Genomic DNA, 20355 nt, shown 5'->3' with positions numbered 1-20355 from the left:
GGGTGAAGAGCAACTTGCAAAATAGTTTAGAGAGCAAATTTTGGAGAGAGCTATAATCTAACAGGCCTATTTTAATACAAATCTTGTTTATTAACATTGTAAGACAACATAAAAACTTAGAACTTAGGAAATCTGATCAAAAAAAGACACTCTTCTAATTAGTATTTGAGGCCTTAATAACTCAAATGTTTTATTTTTTTATTCTAAAGAGACACATTTTTTTCAAGTCTGTCAAAATGGTCTTGAACTTCCTATCTTTGTACTCATACTTTCATAAGACGTTTTCAAACAAGTGTAATTTTGAATCATTTGTTTAAGACCTATAACATTCAAGAACTAATGTTGTAGTTAAACATGTAATTAATTCAACTTTATTTAAATTGCATCTTTCAAACAAGAACATAACTAAAGAGCTGAACAAAGGAAGGGACAAAAAAGATAAAAATTGACAATATGAAATGTTTTTAGAATATAACTAGTCTGTGTAATTTGACCATATTTGTAATGAAACTTAGACAGCAAGCTATTACACAACTATTCCACTTTTACATCCAGTGTTGTTTCTAAAGCGATTACAAAGTGTGTGATTTCAGTGCTCATTCTGAATGTAATCAAACTCTCATTTCCCTTAAAGAATGTAACCCTAAAATTAGAACTTTTTATTTTTTTCCTTTTTTGTACATACACACTTTATAATGCCTTTAAACATTAGAAAGGTTTAGCTATCACAATGAATACCTCTAAACATAAGAAACTGTCTTTAAAAAATAGTCTCAGACCAAGATTGGATATATGAAAATTTTGTCAAGTAACTTTAATAGCCACCAAGATTGAAATAAAAACAGGTTAAAGTTTCACATTTCTGTTGGAATTGTGCTCTATACATTCATACAATTTGGAATAACAACACCTATTGGTTTAAAAACATACCATGTGCAAAATGATAAGGTTTTGTGCATAAGGAAGCATGTTTTTTTCCCCACTAGTATCAAGTGCATAATCTCTGGGCGCCATAATGGAAGACTTATGACATGTTTATGATGACTGTCCCGCTTATTTTATAGTGAGTTTTAAACACATTAAAGATTAATGTATAATCATCCTCAAAAATCTTATTTAGCATGTCATATATACAGATGTTCTTGATGATGTGGTTAAGACAATACTTTGTAAGGTGCTGCAATCTAAACATTCAAGTTTATAAGCACCAGAATTTTAAATACATGTTCTGGGTAAAAGTTTTAACATGGAGTCACACAGTGCAACGTGATACTATACTGACATATTATAAGAAGCCTCACAAGCTCCTTTTACTTCATGTCCCGAACTCTCTGACAAATTGCTTCTGTGAACTCTGAGCACTTGAAGTTTCCTCCCAAGTCTTTGGTTAGAACCTTGAAGAAAATTATGAAAAACTTTAGAAGGAGCATCACATTATTAATACACCCACAGCGAGTTGTCTTTAAAAGTGAATTACCCTTTTTTTCTGAATGGTGTTAAAACAGGCAGTTTCAATTTTCTGGGCGTGGCTATGTAAGCCCATGTGGCGCAGCATCATGATGGCACTGAGCAGCAGGGCAGTGGGGTTCGCAAGATCTTATCCTGCGATATCTGGAGCAGTTCCATGAACCTGGCAGGAGGAAATAAAAAACAACAGTCAACTACCTTGGTTGATGTTATTTTTTTCAAAGAAATGGAAACAAATCTTACTGTCCTGAGCTAAATTTAGTTCAGCAGTTGGATTTTTTTCTAATTCTTTCTGATTGTCTGATTTTAATTATGTTAGTTAAAAATACGTGTAATAAAATATAAAACAACGTACCGACTCAAATATGGCCACCCCATGGGCACCAATGTTTCCACTTGGCGTCACTCCCAAACCTCCGATTAATCCAGCACAGAAATCACTGCAATGAATAAAAAAAACAAAAAACAACAAATGTAGATTTGTTCTGTTTACAGTTCTGTTGAGGAAGAGATGACATTTAGCAATTTGTTTTGGCCACCACAAGAATGGGCCTTAGGACCCCAGACCACACTATAAGTGACATGTGACAACTGCAAAAACCTCCATCTGATTGCTGTGATGTAGCTGCAACAGCAAGGACAGTTAGCAGTTCCATAGTCAAGTAGACTAAACTAACTTGCTGTGGTTTGAGTTTGTCCTTGCCATTGATATAAAAACCAAACTTTGTTAGCAGATGAATAATCTGTAGACAGTAGACATGTGTTGCTATATGTTAGGTCTAACAAGAAAATTATCTTCAACAGAAACAGCTCCCAAAATGATCTGCAGAAGGGCAGATAAACCATGTAGTTAGTCAGTGAGCTACCACTAGTAACCATAAAGCTGTAGCTCATTTTTAATAACCTTAATCATCCTCGTAGCTTTTATCTTCCTTTTTCAGCTTGAAAGCAGCTTACAAAAATCTGACACAAAGCATAAAAGATTTAGTGAATTGCATAAGACAAAATGAGGTAAATTTTATGGATGCATACCGTTGACCTCCACATGTTTTCTGCGATCGTGAGGTAGACGAGGTCGAGCTCTGAGGAGCAGGCGGCGGCACTTGTCAAGCTGGAAAAGACGTAAGCAAACTTCCGGCTGTCAAAAAAAACAAAATTTGTTAAAATACAAACCGATGACCGTACCTGTATATAGTGGTTCAAATAATTACTTTCTTCAACAAGGAAAAGCAGTAAACTAAATTCCAACGTTTCTATTGCAGATAAATATCAAATATGACCAATGCGTGTCTAATGTCTGTGTTAGGTTATTTATAAGTGTATTGGACAATCACCAGCAGGTGGCAGCATGGCATTATTTGTAGGATTGCCTTATGACTTACAAAAACAAATTCATCACAATATACATAATTTGCTCTGATCGGAAAGTGGTATGCATCTTATCTGAATTTATTCTAAATAAAGTCAGAATTAAATACACATTGACAGGCTTTTAAATAATGTATTTTCAGCAAGTTGGTTGCACAGAGAAATCCTATAATAATAATAAAAAAAAAAAAGGTAGAAAGAGCCAACAATCAATCAGTCAATCTTTGCATATGCACAACAAAAACATACAATACAGGACACATTTACTCTATAAATTAACCAGCAACGTAAAATTAAGGACACCCTGTAAGCAAAGACCAATACAAATTCTAATGAGCAGCATAGCTATCAGCATTACTTCAGGCTACAGCATTGTACAAAATGCACATTGTGCAAGTTAAGACATCAATGAGCCAAACTGAGGGGCATCAGTATGGGTCAAGGTTTTCAAACTGCCTCCGTATTTATTCTGTTAACCAATGCATAGGATGAATACAGTAACAGCGAAGTTTACACACTGCGGCACAGAGCACGTGTGTCAGGCAATGATATTTAAAAAGCATTTGGATATAGCATGGTTGTTTGAAAAAAGCTACAGTACATCTGTCATAGTACATCATTACAAAGCAAAAAAGGCGGCTGAAAGTTACATAAAAGGTTTGTACAAAATAGCCCAATTCAGATGGCGTATTGCTTTGGCTGCTTCTTCAAGCTCATTGATCTCTCCGTCTGGGAAATCACATGTGTGGCTCTGTTGTTCAAGAGTCTGCATTCATGAAGAACATCTGGACGGGAAAAAAAAGACAATTACATGAACAGGTGACATTAATTCATTAGAATGACACTGTGAAGTTAGTTCAATACTGTTATTTATTTTTAAAAGTGAAACTCAAAAGGTGATTCATTATATACACACAATTGTAAATATTTTTGGATAAACTTTTCATGCTCATCTAATCTACTCAGGCACACTTGTAATATCAGTATAAATAATATCAAAAAAACACAGTGAACCTCACCATTGAACTGTTTGTAGGCTTCTTCAATAATGGCATTGTTTGATCGCTTTATCTCCCAGTAACCATCTTCTACCCATGGCTTGCAATCGGGATGTTCAATGAGCTGCCCATTCTTGTATGAACCAGCTGATCATTTAGAGAAAAATGAACAGTTCAACGATATTTTACAAAAACATTGCACTAAATATACATCCATGTAAGACTGTTGTTGGTCATTGAATAGAAATATATTTGCAGCAAACAAAAAAATAATACCTTTTATGGTCTCATCAATGTCTTTGCATAACTGGTACAATTCACTTCCTCGTCCAACAACTCTCTCTCCTGTAATTTAAAACAGATAATATAAGCATATTCAGCCAAAACAAAGCAATGCCTTCACTAATAATACTGCCAAGATAAAGAATCACAGAAAAATAAATCTTACCATCCAGAACTTTGATGTTCGGGAACATCTCGAGTACAACAGCTCTGTATGATGCACTCCTGCACACTGACAAAACCAAAGCAGCAACATAACGAACATTAATCACCATCTTCCATTTACTGGAATTGCAGATAAATTTCTCATAAATTACCTGGGTTACTGTAATTGTAAGTGTTGTCTCTCAGACGTATGTTCTCTAGCTTTTTCAGAGAAACAAGGCAATGTAGGCTCTCAGTGCTGTCGAAAAGCAGCACATTAGAAGTAAGGTTTTTTTTTTTAAATCTAATTCAGCATAGACCTTAATAAATAAGTGACAAAATCTAATTATAATGAAAAGGTTTCAGCATTTATCAAATGAGTTGAAGTAAAACCTAGTTTATTTGTATACATTCTAAAACTAGAATAATGGCAGAAAAACTTTATCCAATTTATAATCAGTGACATTAACCAGCAATTCAAAATGAACAGTTTTGATTTAATTTTATAGAATATTAAAATATTGTTTTACAATACTATTACCATGTAAATTTGTAACATACCTGGATATGACATTACCAGCTAAATTTAAAGTTTGTAAATTTTCACAACTACGAAGTGGCTCTGGGAAAACAACCAAAAACAGAGAACATAAATAAATTGTACACAATGTCATTCTGAAAAAAAGGAAAAGAAATAAAGCCTGTTTGCCTTACCTATATTAGAGATTCTGTTAGAAGACAAATTAAGCACAGAAAGAAGACGAAGAGATGATAGAGGTCCTATATTTGTGACACTGTTCCCAAATAGGTCCAGCCTCTCCAAATTTACACATTCCCCAATGCATCCAAGGTCATGTATACCTTAAAGACAAAAAGCTCATTTTTATAGCAACTGAATGAACATAAAAATTTAAAACATGCACTAATCCTTACCAAGAACTCTGAGTTTCAAAAACAGAATGGATTCCAAATCAAATTCTCCTGTCCGTGACTTCAGCAGCACAGCGCTTATCTTCTCACACTCTGCATCTGAGGGAACCAGAGTGACAAGACCGTACAAAACAAAGCACATTCACTTTCTATTCTTAAATATGCAGTACAACTACAGATCCTATAATTTGTGACTCAGCGATGCAAAAGAAAATGCTGGAAGCACTGTTTGTTCTGTTAAAGGCGAGGGGAAAAGAAACTTTAAATAGAAGCAGCATATTAATATATATTTTTTTCCTGACAGCACACAGAGCATTTTTACTGATAGCTCCAAAGGAGAGGGTCACAACAGATGTGCTGATGTGCTCACTGTTGTGTAATGTTATAATCCCACTAGCATGCATGAGTAACAGCTGAGGGAGTTATGTTTGCTTTACTGTGCTTAAGGCACTGAGTCCTACACATGAATTCTCCTCACTCACTGAAGCATAGATAATGAGGATGGTGTCTTTATGTAAATACCAGTCCGTTATTTAATTTCATTTTACTTTTTGAATTTAGCATACTGAATTGTAAACCAGAGGAAATACAAGTAGAAAAACAATATTGGTGAAAATACAGGAGCACCAATTATGTCTTATCTTTGAGAAGAAATACATGAGAAATGTGAACTTTCTTTACGTTCACCTAGCAGCAGCGTTAAATAATGTTAGCTACATTTGTGCTAACAGTGAGCGTCGTTCCTATGGCAGCAGCTAGGAAAAATTATGATAATCATTCAACACATAAAAAGAAAGCGGGTGTGTGAAATAAAATAGTAGTAGAGCTCATGTTTATTTTTTTCTCTCTAGAGATGACGAAGCAACAGGAAGAATAACAAGCACAGACGCGTTGTTAGCTTCATTTTTTCTCTGGGCAGTTAGCTACAGATAGCACAGGCTGCTAGAGGCTAACACAGTAACGTAGCAACAAGCTATCAGTGAAACTTACCCTGCTCCTTTTCTCGCTTATAGTCCATGCTGGGCAACTTTGGTAGTTAGAAATCAAACAAATGTCACGAAGGGTGACAATTAAACCAGCGCAAATCCAGACAGGAATTATTTACGAAGCGTGAAATTACCATTTGTCCAGAGGTGGGATAAGGACACGCTCATTGGTGCTGTAATAACAGGCAGGTGGATTAGAGACGGACATCACACCAGCCTCTGCAGCTCAACGGGGGGAGAGTTTGCAGGGAAGCGATCATCTCTGAGTTAAGGAGCTGAAGATGAACTAGTTTATTTTACTTCAGGTGCAACAGGTTTTTTGATAAAAACTAAATTTTACATATATATATGGTTTTTGATAATTAACAGGATTTAATTGACATATATACATTTAAACTAGGCCTCACTTTACATGATGCTCTTTAAATGATCTCCTTAGAATATTTTTTTTTTCAATATCTATAAAATAATGTGATCGTTCAATAGACGTTTTTATCTAAAGGACCTTCTTTGCTGTTATATCAACCTTGTTGCCAGTAGGTTCTAGTTCATGTTTACTTATTTATCTGCCTGTGGGTTGTCTGATTGGTTTGTCTGCACCCTGTTGGAAACACCACCTGGGTTCTTAAGGAGAAGCAGATCAGTTTGCGCTCAACAGGGTTTGCAGAAAAATCCTCTGGCTCAACTGTGAAAAGACACCTGCTCTACGGTCTTTTTAAATTTATTTTCCAGCGAATGTTTGCTCTCATGGCAGGAATCTCCTGAATGGACATCAACAACAATCTTTTTTAAGTTCTTGCAACAATACTTGGCTCAACTTGTGTGGAGACTTTGACTCCACCGACTCCCTAAATGCCTTTCTCTGAGAAAAGGTGGTGGACGTTATTTGCTTTGAATGTGTACAAGCAACAAATTACTTGATAAAGATGGGTAATAAGCAAACAATATTCACAGATGAGCAACTTGATGCTTATCAGGTAAGATGAATGGATGCTATGTTTGTATTATGATGGAGGATGGAGGAAAGTGATGTATAACGTCCTTATAAGAAAAAAATATTTCTTATTCAAAATATATTATAAGCATTTTGAATTGAAAGATATTTAGATAAAGTTAGAGATGAACCAATCAGGACTTTTTTCTTCGAGGTCTGACTGAGTTTGTGTTTTTATTATTATTACTCTGAGGACTATAGAAAATTAAAAAGTGTGTCTCCAGTTTCTGTTAGGTTACTTAACAGAACATGTAGGAGTTTTAAGGTTTATCAATGCAATTGTCCCTGCTCTTTAGTCGTTTCCGAACAAGATCACAATGAGAGAAAAGTACCATTGCAAAAGTGAAGTTTTGTACTCCATTTTATTTGCTGTCATTTTTTTTATGTTAGGCATTATCTATACCTGTTTGTATTATGATATATTGTTTTTTTTGTTTTGCATATTGAAAACTGAGAATAAGAAATTGTTATCTAAAATTAATTATATTGTATTCTAAGCTTCTTGTTCACTGAGGAATGATTTAAAATGATCTGATTGACTTGACATTCAGATTAGACTTAACATTGAAGAATGGACACAAACTCATTGTATGAAAAAAAAAAAATGTCCAGTTTAACTAGTAATCCAAGTATCAGTCTGATAATACAGCACTGCGTGTGCAATAGTTCACCTTGTGATTTACTGTGGGATTAATAATTGATGCCAAGCCAGTGATATGTCATGAAACTCTACTCTCAGGACTCAGCTTAGTTCTCAAGAGTCGCTCTGGTTACTATAGTGCTCTTTAAAAATTCCTCTTAGAATCCCATTGCTCTTTGTTTTGTCCTGTTAGTATTTTTCCCTAGTTCAGATTTTCAGGCTCTTACCCCTACAGCTCAAGCGTCTTTCTGAGCTTCAGAGGCATTTACACAAATATGGGATACATACTGTTACTAAACTAAAGCATCTGGTGTAAGACACAATCACTGTTATACTCCAGACATTTACAGTACAGTTTGTTCTAGAAATCCGCAGCTGTATTATGTGCTGTTTCTTACACCTACGAACACAGGTCAGACAGTACAGAAGGCTGACAGTAAACCAAGGCGTTCTTCAGTTGGGCTATTGGATATTACATGTGCCAACACATGCATGTTAAACAACAGCAGATCATGTTGCTGTGTGTACTCTCACAGCCATCAGCGCTTTACAGAAACCAGACACCTGGTCAAGCTTTTTATTGGCGGTCTCAAACTGCAGTTCTCAAGGATCAGACTTCTGCAACTTTAAGATGTGTTCCTTGTCCTATACTCTTGAATTAAATGCCTCACTAGCATGCAGTCAATGTCTACAGAGCTCTGCTAATGAGCTAATATTCGTGTCCTGAAGCAGAGGGTCAATTAAAAGTTGCAGAACAAGGCCTTGAGGACCAGCGTTTGAGACCAGTGCTACGTTTAGAAAATCTATAACACTATTTAATATAATTTGATAGATGGGTCACTGAGTGACTGATGCAGGCTGATGCTATACTTCAAACAATGTCATTAAAAAAATATGTATCAATTAATGAGGCATAATAATATGACCAGTATGAGCACGCCTCTTTGCCTTCTACACGCAGCAGTGACTCAGTTTATCACTGTTCCTTTCTTGGAGCACTTTTTATGGACACTAAACGCTGCAACACCAATACAACACAAGAACTGCATTTTTGGAAATATCATGTTGTGTCTGATTGACATATATAATTTATTTCTTTTGAACTAGAGCTTTGATATTCTGTCTTCTCTTATTGCAGGACTGCACATTTTTCACTCGCAAAGAAATTTTGCGGTAAGATATTTTTCTTTGTATTGTTTGATTCTCATTAATTGGCAATGTGTTCTGATGATCACCAGACTAACATTTGACCACATGTTTTGACCATGAAATCAGTGATTATGTTAGCCTGTACTGTATGTTAAATGTACAGTACAGACCAAAAGTTTGGACACAACTGTGTGTGTTTGGACACACCTTCTCATTGAATTCAATGAGAAGGTGTGTCCAAACTTTTGGTCTGAACTGAGTACAGACCAAAGGTTTGGACACACAGATTGTGTCCAAACTTTTGGTCTGTACTGTATGTTAAAGTTTCCTTGTTAAACAAGGTTCTACAATAAAAAAATAACCTCTCCAGATTGTTTTCCCCTCAAAACTTTATTGCCTAAATCTGCCTGCGGGATCCTGTGTAAGTTATCTTAGATGTTCTACCAATTTTCTACAGATTTATGAGAAATACATTTCAAAGTCTAAGATGATAGTTCCCCGCTGGAAAATAATGGATTAACCAGAATAGTGTGAGAATCTTGGTACCTTTTTGATAAAGGTACCTTATGAAATATGAATTTGTTGAATAGTCTTCTGTTACTATTTATGTTGAAACAGATACATTTTGAGTAGTTCTGAGGTAAGGTTCCTGTTAAGTTGATTCAATGATGTCTTCCAAGAACTCCTCCTTTCCTGTTACCCAAAACATTGACAAACTTAAGCCGGATTTAGTTTGCCCTCATCTTCTGTTGCCTTTTAGTCTGCAGTTTAACCAGATTTATCACCCAAAACTCATGTAAAGGTGTGTTACCATAAGAAGCTTGAATGTTGTCTCTCACTTGTAATCTGTTTTGCATAAAGTGTTTCCTAAGTGATTACAGGTAAATGAGCTGATCAACACCAGTAAGCAAGACGTAGTCAGGACACAAACAGAAAACTGTGATCAAGAATGACAGTGAATAAGACTCATTCAGTATCTCAGAACTTGCTCTTGACTAAAATATGAAGGATAGAAGCTGTTGTCCATGGAGATCAAGAAAATTTTGTTGCATTGGAGTTTGAGGACACTTCAAAATCTTGAAAAATTATAGCAATGCACAACTGAATTGATGGGTAGCATCACCTCTCTTTTCATATCACTCACCAGGAGACTGACATGTAAAAACGGCCTATATTTTTCTTCATAGAGCTGAGTAGTGTTGCTTATGTTTCCGTGTATGTTCTTAGTTCTTAGAAGTTGAAAAATAAAGCTATTATGTTAAGATTCACAAAGAAGGGGGTGCCGTGGTGGCACAGGGGTAAAGCACAACCTTCATATGGAGGCCCTTGTTATCAACGTGGAGATCACAAGTTCAAGTCCCAATCTGGTGATCTTTGCCACATATACTCCCCCACTTTTACCTACTTTCCTGTCTAACCACTCTCAAATAAAGGCTGCCTGAGCCATAAAAAAATCGTTAAAAAAAGATCCACAAAGAAGGTTGTGAAAAGTAAAGGTGACAGTAAATAGTGTTTAGATGGGCTCTTTATGACTTTCTATTAAATGAGTTTGAGGGTCCCAACAAAGGGAGGTAGCCACATTTTGTCCTAAGAGGAGACAATAAGTTGGCTAAAGCAAAAAATTTTAGTTAAATGTGGGCTTATCAGGTGTTTATTTAAAATCCACATGGTAACTGATGTAAATATTACTCAGTGGATTTCTGTAAGTTCCTTTTTGGCACAGAGGCAACGCAGACTAAATTTGCATAGCCAACTTTCCCTTAAAAAGAATGTTCCATCAGTTGCAGTGCTTAAAAGGTGTGGCATACATTTCCAGAAATTCACAGCAACGTGCTAGCAGGGGTATCCCTCCTTCGTATGCAGAGAGCCGTGCCTTCTTGTCTACCAAATATGCTTCTAAATGAAGGATAAAAAATTACTTCACACACTCCTAAGCTTAAGAGACAGCCTTGCAAGGAAGGTCAAAGCTGTTGTAGCTTTGGTGGTTTGGTTGACGTTACTTTTAACACTATGGATGCAAAGAAGGGGAATAATATATATAATAATATATTTTGCAAATTATATATTACTTTTGTTTCAAACTGCTTTGCATTTCACCTTAGGTTGCACAGCAGATATCATGAGTTGGCTCCACATCTTGTACCAATGGACTACACCAATGAACCGGATTGTAAACTGCCTTTAGCGCTGATTGTTGACATGCCAGAATTAAAGGTAAAACAAAGATAATCATCTTTAAAAACTTTTTCAAAACATCTTATTTATGTCACTTTGTTATTTCTTAAAATTTCACCTGCATTCTGAACTGTTAACTTACATCTACAGTATTTCTTGATTAAAGGACATAATTTATTTTTAACCATAAATAATTTTTTATCAGCCTAATCTTATTGTATAAAGCTTAAAGAAACCAGTCCTAAGTCAAACATTTTTGATTAAAAAAATGTTTGACCAGATTGATTTGAATAGCATCTTCTGAAGTTTTTGGTCAGCAAAATCCAATAAATGCAGTATGCAAAATCACATGCCTGTTTCTAAAACTCTTTTGAATTATGAAGTTAATGTCTTACCAAACTATTCAGCTACTAAAACTACAAGTGATTTTCATGTGAAATGAGAACATTTTCAGTATATTTTTGCTTAACATCATTTGCATTACTCTGAATATTTTTGCCTGATGTGCAGGAAAACCCATTCCGCAATCGGATTGTGGAGTCATTCTCCGAGGATGGGATGGGGAACCTCAGTTTCAATGAATTTGTAGATATGTTCTCAGTCCTCAGTGAAATGGCTCCAAGAGAACTTAAAGCCATATATGCCTTTAAGATATATGGTAATAACAACATGTAAAAAGGCTTTCATGCCTTTTTATACAATTTAATTTTATGAAATTATGTTTCAAAGTAATTCACTCAGATTTATTTCCATCTTAGATTACAACGTGGATAATTACCTGTGCAAGGAGGATCTTGAGAAGACTTTAAATAAGCTGACAAAGGAGGAGTTGACTCCTGAGGAGGTTGAATTGGTGTGTGAGAAAGCCATTGAGGAGGCAGATTTGGATGGAGACAATAAACTCTCCTACGCTGACTTTGAAAACATGATAACCAGGGCTCCAGATTTTTTAAGGTAATGCTAGCTTAAATAATGTTTTAACCCTATGTTGTAGAGTTGTTTCTCCAAAAAACATCCCTATTAATTGAAATTAACACTGCTGTTTTCAATACTCTTTCAGCACCTTTCATATCCGTATCTGAGATGGATCATTTGACCGTTTTGATGTCAGCAGCTTCATAAACCTGGGGACTGAACCAGAGCTATCCCCGCCACATCACTACTCTGATCTTCAGTTAGACATAAACTCTTCTTAATGTGGCCTTATCTAAAGAAAACCTGCAATCCCAAATTTAGGGTAAAAGTATACAGTTGCATCAAAAGCCAATCTAGACATGTTCAGTAAATAAGAATCTGTGTTCTCATGTAGTCTCTTTTGTCAGATTAAAAATAGAATTAAATGACATGACATGTAACTTAAATAGGACTTTATTACTTTATTACAAACTAATAAATGATTGTTGTAATAAATGATTGTTGTTTTGCTGTGTAAAACTAGTACACTTGAGTGTATGTTCACAAACTGTTTCCTGGACATTTTCCTTTTCTGCTAGAAAGCAGTGTTCATAATTCTATCAGTGACATCAATTTGAACTCAGATGAATATTTTCATCTTCTGTCAAGTTGGTTTGAACAGCTGCTTTCTGTTAGGAATTAACATAATCATTTTACTTCAGGAGGATGTAGTCAGGAATGATCTGCCCCAGTATTCAAACACATTCTTAAATCCTGCACACAGAGGCGATCTCATTGGAAAGCAAGAGGAAATGGTCTTGCCTATGATGGTTGATGATTACCAGGTGTTGGTTTTGGTGCTACAGATTTGCATTATGTATGTATTGAGCACAGTGTTCTGTGTTGATTCTGTGCACTCTGTACCAAGCCCACTTTGTTTCTGGATATTCATGTATGAGCTTTAGGTCATACATGTAAAAGTTGCAGGACACCGGCCCTTGAGGACTGGAGTTTGACACCTGTGGATTACTCTTATCTCCCAAATTTATTTATTTATTTATTTTTAATCAAACTATTCCGGAGCCTCGATAATTACTGGTCTTACTGGGATCATCAGCAAAAAAGCTACAATGCAACTGTGATAATAGGACTATGATTAAATGTTTCTGACACCAAAAGAGAAAAAACTCACACATTACATAAAAGACTAGGAAGATTGCTAACCCATTGAAGCCATAAGACATTTTACACATAAGGGGACACAGAAAAGAGTTGATGGTGAGGAGATTCACTCCTTAAACAGTGAGTCTGAGTGCATTAATGTGTTGCAATGACCTGGACTTAGTAACATTAGTAAAGGAGAGAATAAGTCAAGCCACCCTTTCTATGTGAAGTGTTTCATGTTATGTGAATTTGATGTAGATGAAGTGCATTTCTTAATATCATACAGAGATACCACTATTGCTCAATGAGGAACTTATGCAATAATTATCCATTGCAGCTTTATACCATTTGTAGTTTGTTTTCCACTGTTGCACAATCACACGCTTATTACGTAATGATCTGCTACGACTTTACACTGCTATTAATTTTCTTAATAGTGACATTCTATCATGCAGTTCTTAGTTGTGAAAGAGCTGGTAGCAGAAAGGTCACAAAAACTGGATGATTAACATTTCGGCAGTTTAACATACCCTGGTTTCCCTTAGAGGACTTATAGGGGAAACACCTTACATTCTAATTTCTAAAACTTCTGTTCCAAACGCAACACTGAAGCACATGTATTGCTGTCTAAGTGCAGATACACTGAGTCGTGTGTCTGCACAAATTCATGCAGGCACATGAGCATGAATATGAGCTTTATTATCGTTTATAGGCCCCACTAAAGCAGTAACTACAAAAGTAAAGAAAAAAAAGCACATGATAAAAGATACTAAAAGGCATTTTAGAACCTTCTGCTTATTTCCCCATTGCTGTTGAATGCGGACTTTTAAAAATCTTTATTCAAATTAGTTTCCTGTGAAAATAAGCGAAGCTCTCTGATGGCAGCAAAAACATTTGTAAATATCAGCTACACGCCTTTCAGCAAATTTTCCCCAGTGAGTGCACTGCACTTCCCTGAAAGTGCCCACACGAGGCCATGCATTACAAGAATGCTTCTCCAGGCAGCTACGGAGGGCTAAACAGTAAGAGCGCCACGTGGCAAGAGCGAACCATACACTGCAAGAGTTTTGATAACACTGGGAGGTATTTCTCCTACGTTTTAATTCAGGAGTTATTTGCATTTTGATATCTACACATAGAAATGCCTCTGCCGTCTCCTTAGCAGCCCAACATTTTGCATTTGTGTTTCCTTATTAGGAAGCAGAGGTCATCTATCATTAACCTTGCTTATTTTCTCCTTTTCAAATGGCCAAACTGGCTCATTAATCTGGACGAAAGGTAAAACATCTCCAGCAACTCATGTGAAGCAATACATTTGACATTCTCCCCTACAAAAAATATCAGATTGTTCTTTCCTTCCAGATGATAATTTCCATAAAAGTTTCCATTAAATGTTTGTTTTTTTTCCTCCACAGTTACATGTCCCATATATCAGTGTTTCTCAATTCCGGTCTTCAATCCCCTCTGCACTGCCTGTTTTAGGTGTTTCCCTTCTGCTACACACCTAGATTGAATCTGTGGGTGATTAACAGCCTTCTTCAGTTCTTGATGGCCATGCAATCATTTGAATCAGCTGTTCTGGAATAGAGGCACATCTAAAACATGCACAGCAGGGGGCCTGAGGACTGGAATTGAAAAACACTGCCATATGTGAACATGCATTTAGTGCTTATTATTTCTCACAGCAGTTTAGGTATAGCTCTAAAAAAAAAGTGATTTGAATATGTCTAATTTACTGAAATGGGCTTAATAAAGCAATTTTATAAATTTTCAACAGCTTTAATAAATTCAATCAGATGTACATGGGTAATTTTGATCGGTTTTAAATAACTATGTACATTGAAAGGAAATATACAACAGAAGTAGCAAAGTAGTGTTAGATAAGTGAAATTAGGTAAGCCTCTTCTTCGTTAGTTGGTTTGTCACTTCCTCTTGGTCTCGGGGAAAAGCCATTTCCATTTGTCATTCTGCAAAAAGTAAATATATAACCTGTCAATATTAGAAAATAAGGCAAAAATAAATAATAAATGAAGAAGTACTGAAAGAAAAGCTTTCAACTAACCTTTATCCCCCAGGATCCATTGTTAAATTTGCGTTTGGTCTCCTCCCCAGGCTCTTGAGTGTTTCTTTTGGCTTTGGGCTTGACGGGCTCCTTGTGGTTGGGGAGGATTTCATAAGTGTTGTCATTATCAATGACAGGGGCTTCGATAGGAGACCTCGGCGTACAGGGAGTCATCGAGTTGCTCTGTGGATGATGCAGTTTCAGATGCTGTTGGGCTGTGGCTGCCAGCCAGGTGATAGACCGAGTGGTCGCTCAGGCCGTCCAGGCTGTGGCTGCTGTTTGACTGCGAGATGCCGCGGGAGGCCTGCCGGACTGGCCTCGGGGAAAGTCGTGGCGGCGTGTCAGGAGGTATGCTCAGTCTGTAACATTGCTCGCCATCAGAGATGCTGTCCAGCAGAGGCAGGGACATGCTCTTGCTGTCAAGCGCGTTGAGTTCAGAGTAGAGAGATTCAGGGTCAGATGAAGGACTACATCTGCCGTTGTTTTGCTCTTTAGTGTTCAGCCTCTCGACTTTGCCTTGATTTGAGCCGGGGGACTTGTCCCTGGAGGTGTGATGGGCTCTAGGTGTTTGCTTCCTAAGTTGAGCATACAGAACCCCATCATTGTCACTGACTGGGGTGCTCTCAAAGTGCCTGGTCCTCCGTGGCAAAGGTGGTACTTCCTATTTTTAAGAAAACAAAAACATTTATTTGAAAAGCCGGCCATCATGTAAAATTTTGTTGTTTTTCCAGATAAACAAGTTAGTATATAATTAGATCAAGATAGATTTGTCATAATAAACACAACAATGAAACTGCAGTTTCCTTCTCATAAATTTACAATTAAAGACAATACCAAAACACAATGAAGTTGACAACAATGTAAATAAATAGAAGTAAAAAGTATATATTTATGTGTCTTATATTTCGTACAGAAAATATTGGTAGAATATGTAGAAAATATATATTTATGTTGCTTTTATTATTTTATTCTTTGGACTCACCTCTTGAGTCCTGTTAATCCTTGGTGCCCGCACTGGTTGCTGCTCTGTGGCTGAGTTCATCTGCTGCTTATGTACTTTCTTTGCTGCTCTGAGAGGAGCAGCCGGTTTTTCTTTGGGGCTGACCTGGATGATATCATAGAGGTCCTCATTGACATCCTATAAGAACAAAAACACCAGTTAGGACACTGATCAAATCCTCTTAAAGAAAAAAAAATAACAAATTTAAAATGAGTGAAAACTCACCCCGTAGCATGGAGATGTCAGATATTCTCCAAAGGGCTCAACGGGTTTTGTTTTATAGTGTTCTATTAGGTCGAACAAAGTGTTGTGTTCCTCTGTGTCTCCGCACACTATAAACCGTCCCGTCTCGCTCTGGCTTATCACAAAGTGGCGACACCGATCTCTGCCTCTGCAAAAGAAAAACAGGGTATTTTTTAAAAGCTGTTGCAATTATATTATATGTAAAGCTTGAACTTTTAAATTAATGGTAAAAGTGGCCATTAAAAAAAATTACATTGGAAATTTCTGAGTCTCCAAAGCTCCAAAAGTCTAAGATTTGGATGGAGTGCTAAAATTAAAGGCATATTTGATGGGATGTTTATTGTGCTGCTTGTTTTTATTATATTATATATTCCAAGAAGCAGAGTTAATTTGTGAGGAAGTTATCTTTTATATGAAAAATCTGCTTAAAATAAAAATTAAAAATAAATTAACCAGGTTTATTGGAGTAAACCAGTACTCACTTGTACGACAGAATATATCCAATAGCTTTATCACTGAGACGAATCAGAAAACAGCCAAGATCCTTTTCTCTAAGCATGTCCTCAGCATCTCTGTAGACAGACCAAGAACAGTGTGAAAATCAGACCATCTTCAAATATAAATTTTAAGCATATTTGTAACCCATTTTACAATATCATATTTTTTTTCTGGGAGAGTAAAGCACTTTCAAAAAATTTCCACTTTGGAAGTATCACTGTCTTAAAGGAAAAATCCATTTCACAATATGCCCTTTCGAAATAGCTGACACTGGTTGTACTTAGGTAACTGTCCCATATACTTTTTATGTAGGAGTGTAGTGTCTACCAGAGGAAAGGGCAAAAAGCCCACAAAAAGTATGTGGGCGAACTGTAAAGTGGACACTTTCCATCACAGATAACATGTCTGTGGCTTGTATGGACATAACTGCTTCTCTAAGCTTCTATTTTTATTTTTTTTTTTTTCAATTTGAAATTTATCAAAAAATTAAACATGCATGCAAACACAAAGCTAATAGCAATATCTAGGATTTTTTGTTAAAAATAACAAGTTTACATTACACATGAGTGTGAAATGTGCAAAATAACAGGACATCTTCTGTGAATACTTACTTTCTGCTAATGAAGCCCAGGAACCAGCTGGGGAAAAGGCCGTTGTTGACAATAAGAGGCAGCTGAGAATCTATGAACCACTTGGTGGCCAACTCTCTAAACCTCCCCTCCGTAACTTCAGCAGCAGGATCCACAGTCGGCTCCCTTTGCTCCATCTTCACTTTGTCCTGATCAAAGTAACACAGGCGTCCAATGAGCACAAGCAGGATTTATTCCCCACTGCCCAGAGCAGGTCGGTATTTTAACAATCTAATTTGCTTATTTTCCAGGAGGCGTCACTCAAAGCCTGAATGCAGCACAATGTTCTTGTTGTATGTTTTTTTTTTTTTTCATGATTACGGCAAAAGGGGAAAAATAAACCCATCCTGTCTATTATAGTACACAATTTGTTTACTGTTTATATATAGAATTTAATAGCATTAACAAACCCATAGCAAAATATCCAAAAAAAGAAAAGACCTGACCTATGTCACTTTTTCACAAAACTGTTGTAATATATACTTTGCAGGCGGGTTAAAATAGCTAAATCATGAATGAACTTTAAGCTGCTAGTGACAAGTTTATTTCTTACCTTGAAACAAAACTTCACACGTGTCTTAATGCAGGGAGTCTTCGTCTGATATTCCTCCTTCTGTCTTGAATGTGAAAAATAGCAAATATTTTCAGATTTGGCTTTCTGTTGTCGACACAATGCGCAGCAGCTCCTCTCAATCCCTGAAGAAAATGAATACAATTTCACTGTAAAGCTCACATTGTGTTCCAGTAAAATAGTTCTCAGTGAGTGGGGTACATACCTGTCCTTGTGGTTACCAGTGTGTGATTTGAACCCCTTGTCATTGCAGCAAACATTAAAATTCTCCTCTCAGCTTCTGAACCTCTGAAATCTCCAACTGAAAATGGTTTGATTGTGACCCCACACTGAGAGATATAGACAGATGACATTTGCAGTTACACACATTTTTCCACTGGTCTGGAAAGCAGAGTTACTCGGCAACGGCACGGCAGTCATTTGCATAACAAAGAGAGCTGAGGGTTGCTGAACAAAGCGAATGCTTCCTGAAGAGAAAGGAAAGTAACGTGTAGAGAAACAGTGGTTTGTGAGCAAACGTATGCATTGGTTTGAAAGGGGGAGATGTTTTACCCATGGAGCGTCTGATTACCGTAGTGACGGATGAGAAGTTACGTCAGTGTGTTTTTCTGTGTGTTTTTTAGGGGGGTGCTGTGACTACAGATCAGGTTTGTAAGGAAGGACTAAACAGATGGAGGGATGGAAATATTTGGGAAGGTTTGATATGTTTTCAATGGGGCTTAATAAGCTTCTGAAAAGACAAGACATTTCCCCGGGTCTGCTTTTGAGGTTCTCAAAAAAAAAAAAAGCATAACTCATTCCCCCCATGGCTCAGACTGTTGTCATGAATCATTTAGGTTCAGCTCTGTAAAGCACAATAGGAAGTCCCAGTGGGGGAGAGCCAAAAGGCAGAAATACTCTGTGTCATGGAGAACAAAATAAGACATGACTTCACTTTGCCTCTACAATGGCAACGTAAATCCAGCATTTTTACTCCCTTAGTAGGGAAAATAAGTATTAAACACGTCAGTAATTTTTTCGGTAACTATATTTCTAATGGAGGTATTGACGTGGAGTGGGCTAGTCGAAATCTGAACTTAAACCCAATTTGGTTTGTGGTATGACCTTAAACAGGCCGTTGTTTTAATGTCTTCTAGGGTGTCTGCAGTAGAGTAATTCTGTACAAAAAAGTGGGTCCAAATTCCCCACAATGATGAGTACTCTTTAGCAGTTATGGTGAACACTTTTGATTCTGTGCTAAAAGTAGCACCACTAGTTATTAAGTTCAGGCAGAAATCATGTTTCAAATATGACCCAGGTAGCTTGGATAGTTTGTTTTTCCTGAATTAATTAATTTATTACCTTAGTTTAATTTAGAGCTGCATTTCCCTGCTACTTATGTTGTCTGACATTAAAATGATATGATGATCAGTTGCATACAAGTGTCAAAAAGTAAAAACAAAATAAATCTATAAGAAGAAAAATAGTTTTTACTGTACTTGCATACAGTAGGAGCGATGTTGACCCTTTTTTTTTTCTCCACACAAATTCGTCAAATTTTAAAGGCTCTGGAGACTGTTTTGAGATGATGTTCAGTGCTAAAAAGAAATAAATAAACTTGGATCTCATCAAACCTAATTTTATTCCCCAAGCATTTCACAGATTCTTACAAATGTTCTGTATTAATGCTTCAACATGCTCTTTCTTTAACGGTGCATTTATTTGCAGTGAGCACACTTGAAGGCCGTTGCAGTTAGGTGTATTGGTTGTTTTAATAAAAACATGTTTTTTATTTTCTTCTTGGAAATCAGATGTTCTTCACAATGTCTCTAAAAGAGAATTCTCTCATTGCAACAAACTTCTGAATATGGTTGGTTTATGATTTATTTATGTTATTTTGTTAAGTTTATCAGTAATTTTTGTAATAATATGGTTATGAAGGTTTTAAGGTTCTTTTCTTGTTACCATTTCTAAAGGCCATTTGTTAGGATTAAACCAGGTGTCATTTATTAGCAATGATGTGTAACAGGATTATTTTTTGGTACTGTAAATGATTCTTTTATTTTTCTGACAATAATAAGAGAATAATTTCATTTAAACATTTTTTAAATTGATTCTGGTATCATATTTTCCTGTGATATTTTTTTGTGTTTATATTACACGTGAAGAATAAGGCAATAAC

The 20355-nt window shown here is 36.3% G+C and overlaps 3 protein-coding genes across 9 annotated transcripts; 1 reads left to right on the top strand and 2 right to left on the bottom strand.

Annotated features, from left to right (window-relative positions):
* Positions 1-784: 784 nt before the first annotated feature.
* lrrc61 (leucine rich repeat containing 61) lies at positions 785-6421 on the bottom strand. 7 transcript variants are annotated; one of them, XM_032582777.1, is made up of 15 exons: positions 6310-6415; positions 6180-6216; positions 5193-5288; positions 4974-5120; positions 4821-4881; positions 4433-4518; positions 4282-4347; positions 4110-4178; positions 3855-3980; positions 2500-3620; positions 2372-2430; positions 2145-2290; positions 1823-1907; positions 1478-1630; positions 785-1394 (listed from the first exon to the last, which is right to left on the bottom strand). In XM_032582777.1, exons 1-10 carry the CDS (start codon positions 6310-6312, stop codon positions 3514-3516), a joined length of 798 nt encoding a protein of 265 aa, XP_032438668.1. In that variant the 5' UTR covers positions 6313-6415; the 3' UTR covers positions 785-1394; positions 1478-1630; positions 1823-1907; positions 2145-2290; positions 2372-2430; positions 2500-3513. The 7 variants fall into 7 exon arrangements, with proteins under 7 accessions (XP_032438668.1, XP_032438660.1, XP_032438677.1 ...); XM_032582769.1 differs by having other exon boundaries at positions 1823-2290; XM_032582786.1 differs by lacking the exon at positions 2145-2290.
* A 105-nt stretch (positions 6422-6526) lies between these two features.
* Positions 6527-13987, top strand: cib2 (calcium and integrin binding family member 2). The gene is made up of 6 exons (XM_032582825.1): positions 6527-7152; positions 8948-8982; positions 11061-11172; positions 11644-11791; positions 11892-12087; positions 12194-13987. Exons 1-6 carry the CDS (start codon positions 7102-7104, stop codon positions 12213-12215), a joined length of 564 nt encoding a protein of 187 aa, XP_032438716.1. The 5' UTR covers positions 6527-7101; the 3' UTR covers positions 12216-13987.
* A 967-nt stretch (positions 13988-14954) lies between these two features.
* On the bottom strand, positions 14955-18700 carry LOC116732519 (uncharacterized). Its single transcript, XM_032582748.1, is given in 9 exon segments — positions 14955-15158; positions 15254-15400; positions 15402-15914; positions 16236-16391; positions 16479-16644; positions 16979-17068; positions 17606-17772; positions 18177-18319; positions 18400-18700. Coding segments are annotated over 9 exon segments (1575 nt in total). The 5' UTR covers positions 18548-18700; the 3' UTR covers positions 14955-15113.
* Positions 18701-20355: the final 1655 nt, after the last annotated feature.

Source organism: Xiphophorus hellerii, chromosome 2 (genome assembly GCF_003331165.1).
Source record: "Xiphophorus hellerii strain 12219 chromosome 2, Xiphophorus_hellerii-4.1, whole genome shotgun sequence".
Classification (NCBI taxonomy): domain Eukaryota; kingdom Metazoa; phylum Chordata; class Actinopteri; order Cyprinodontiformes; family Poeciliidae; genus Xiphophorus; species Xiphophorus hellerii.
Note: the sequence above shows the minus strand (reverse complement) of the source record. Positions and strands in the feature narration are given on the sequence as shown.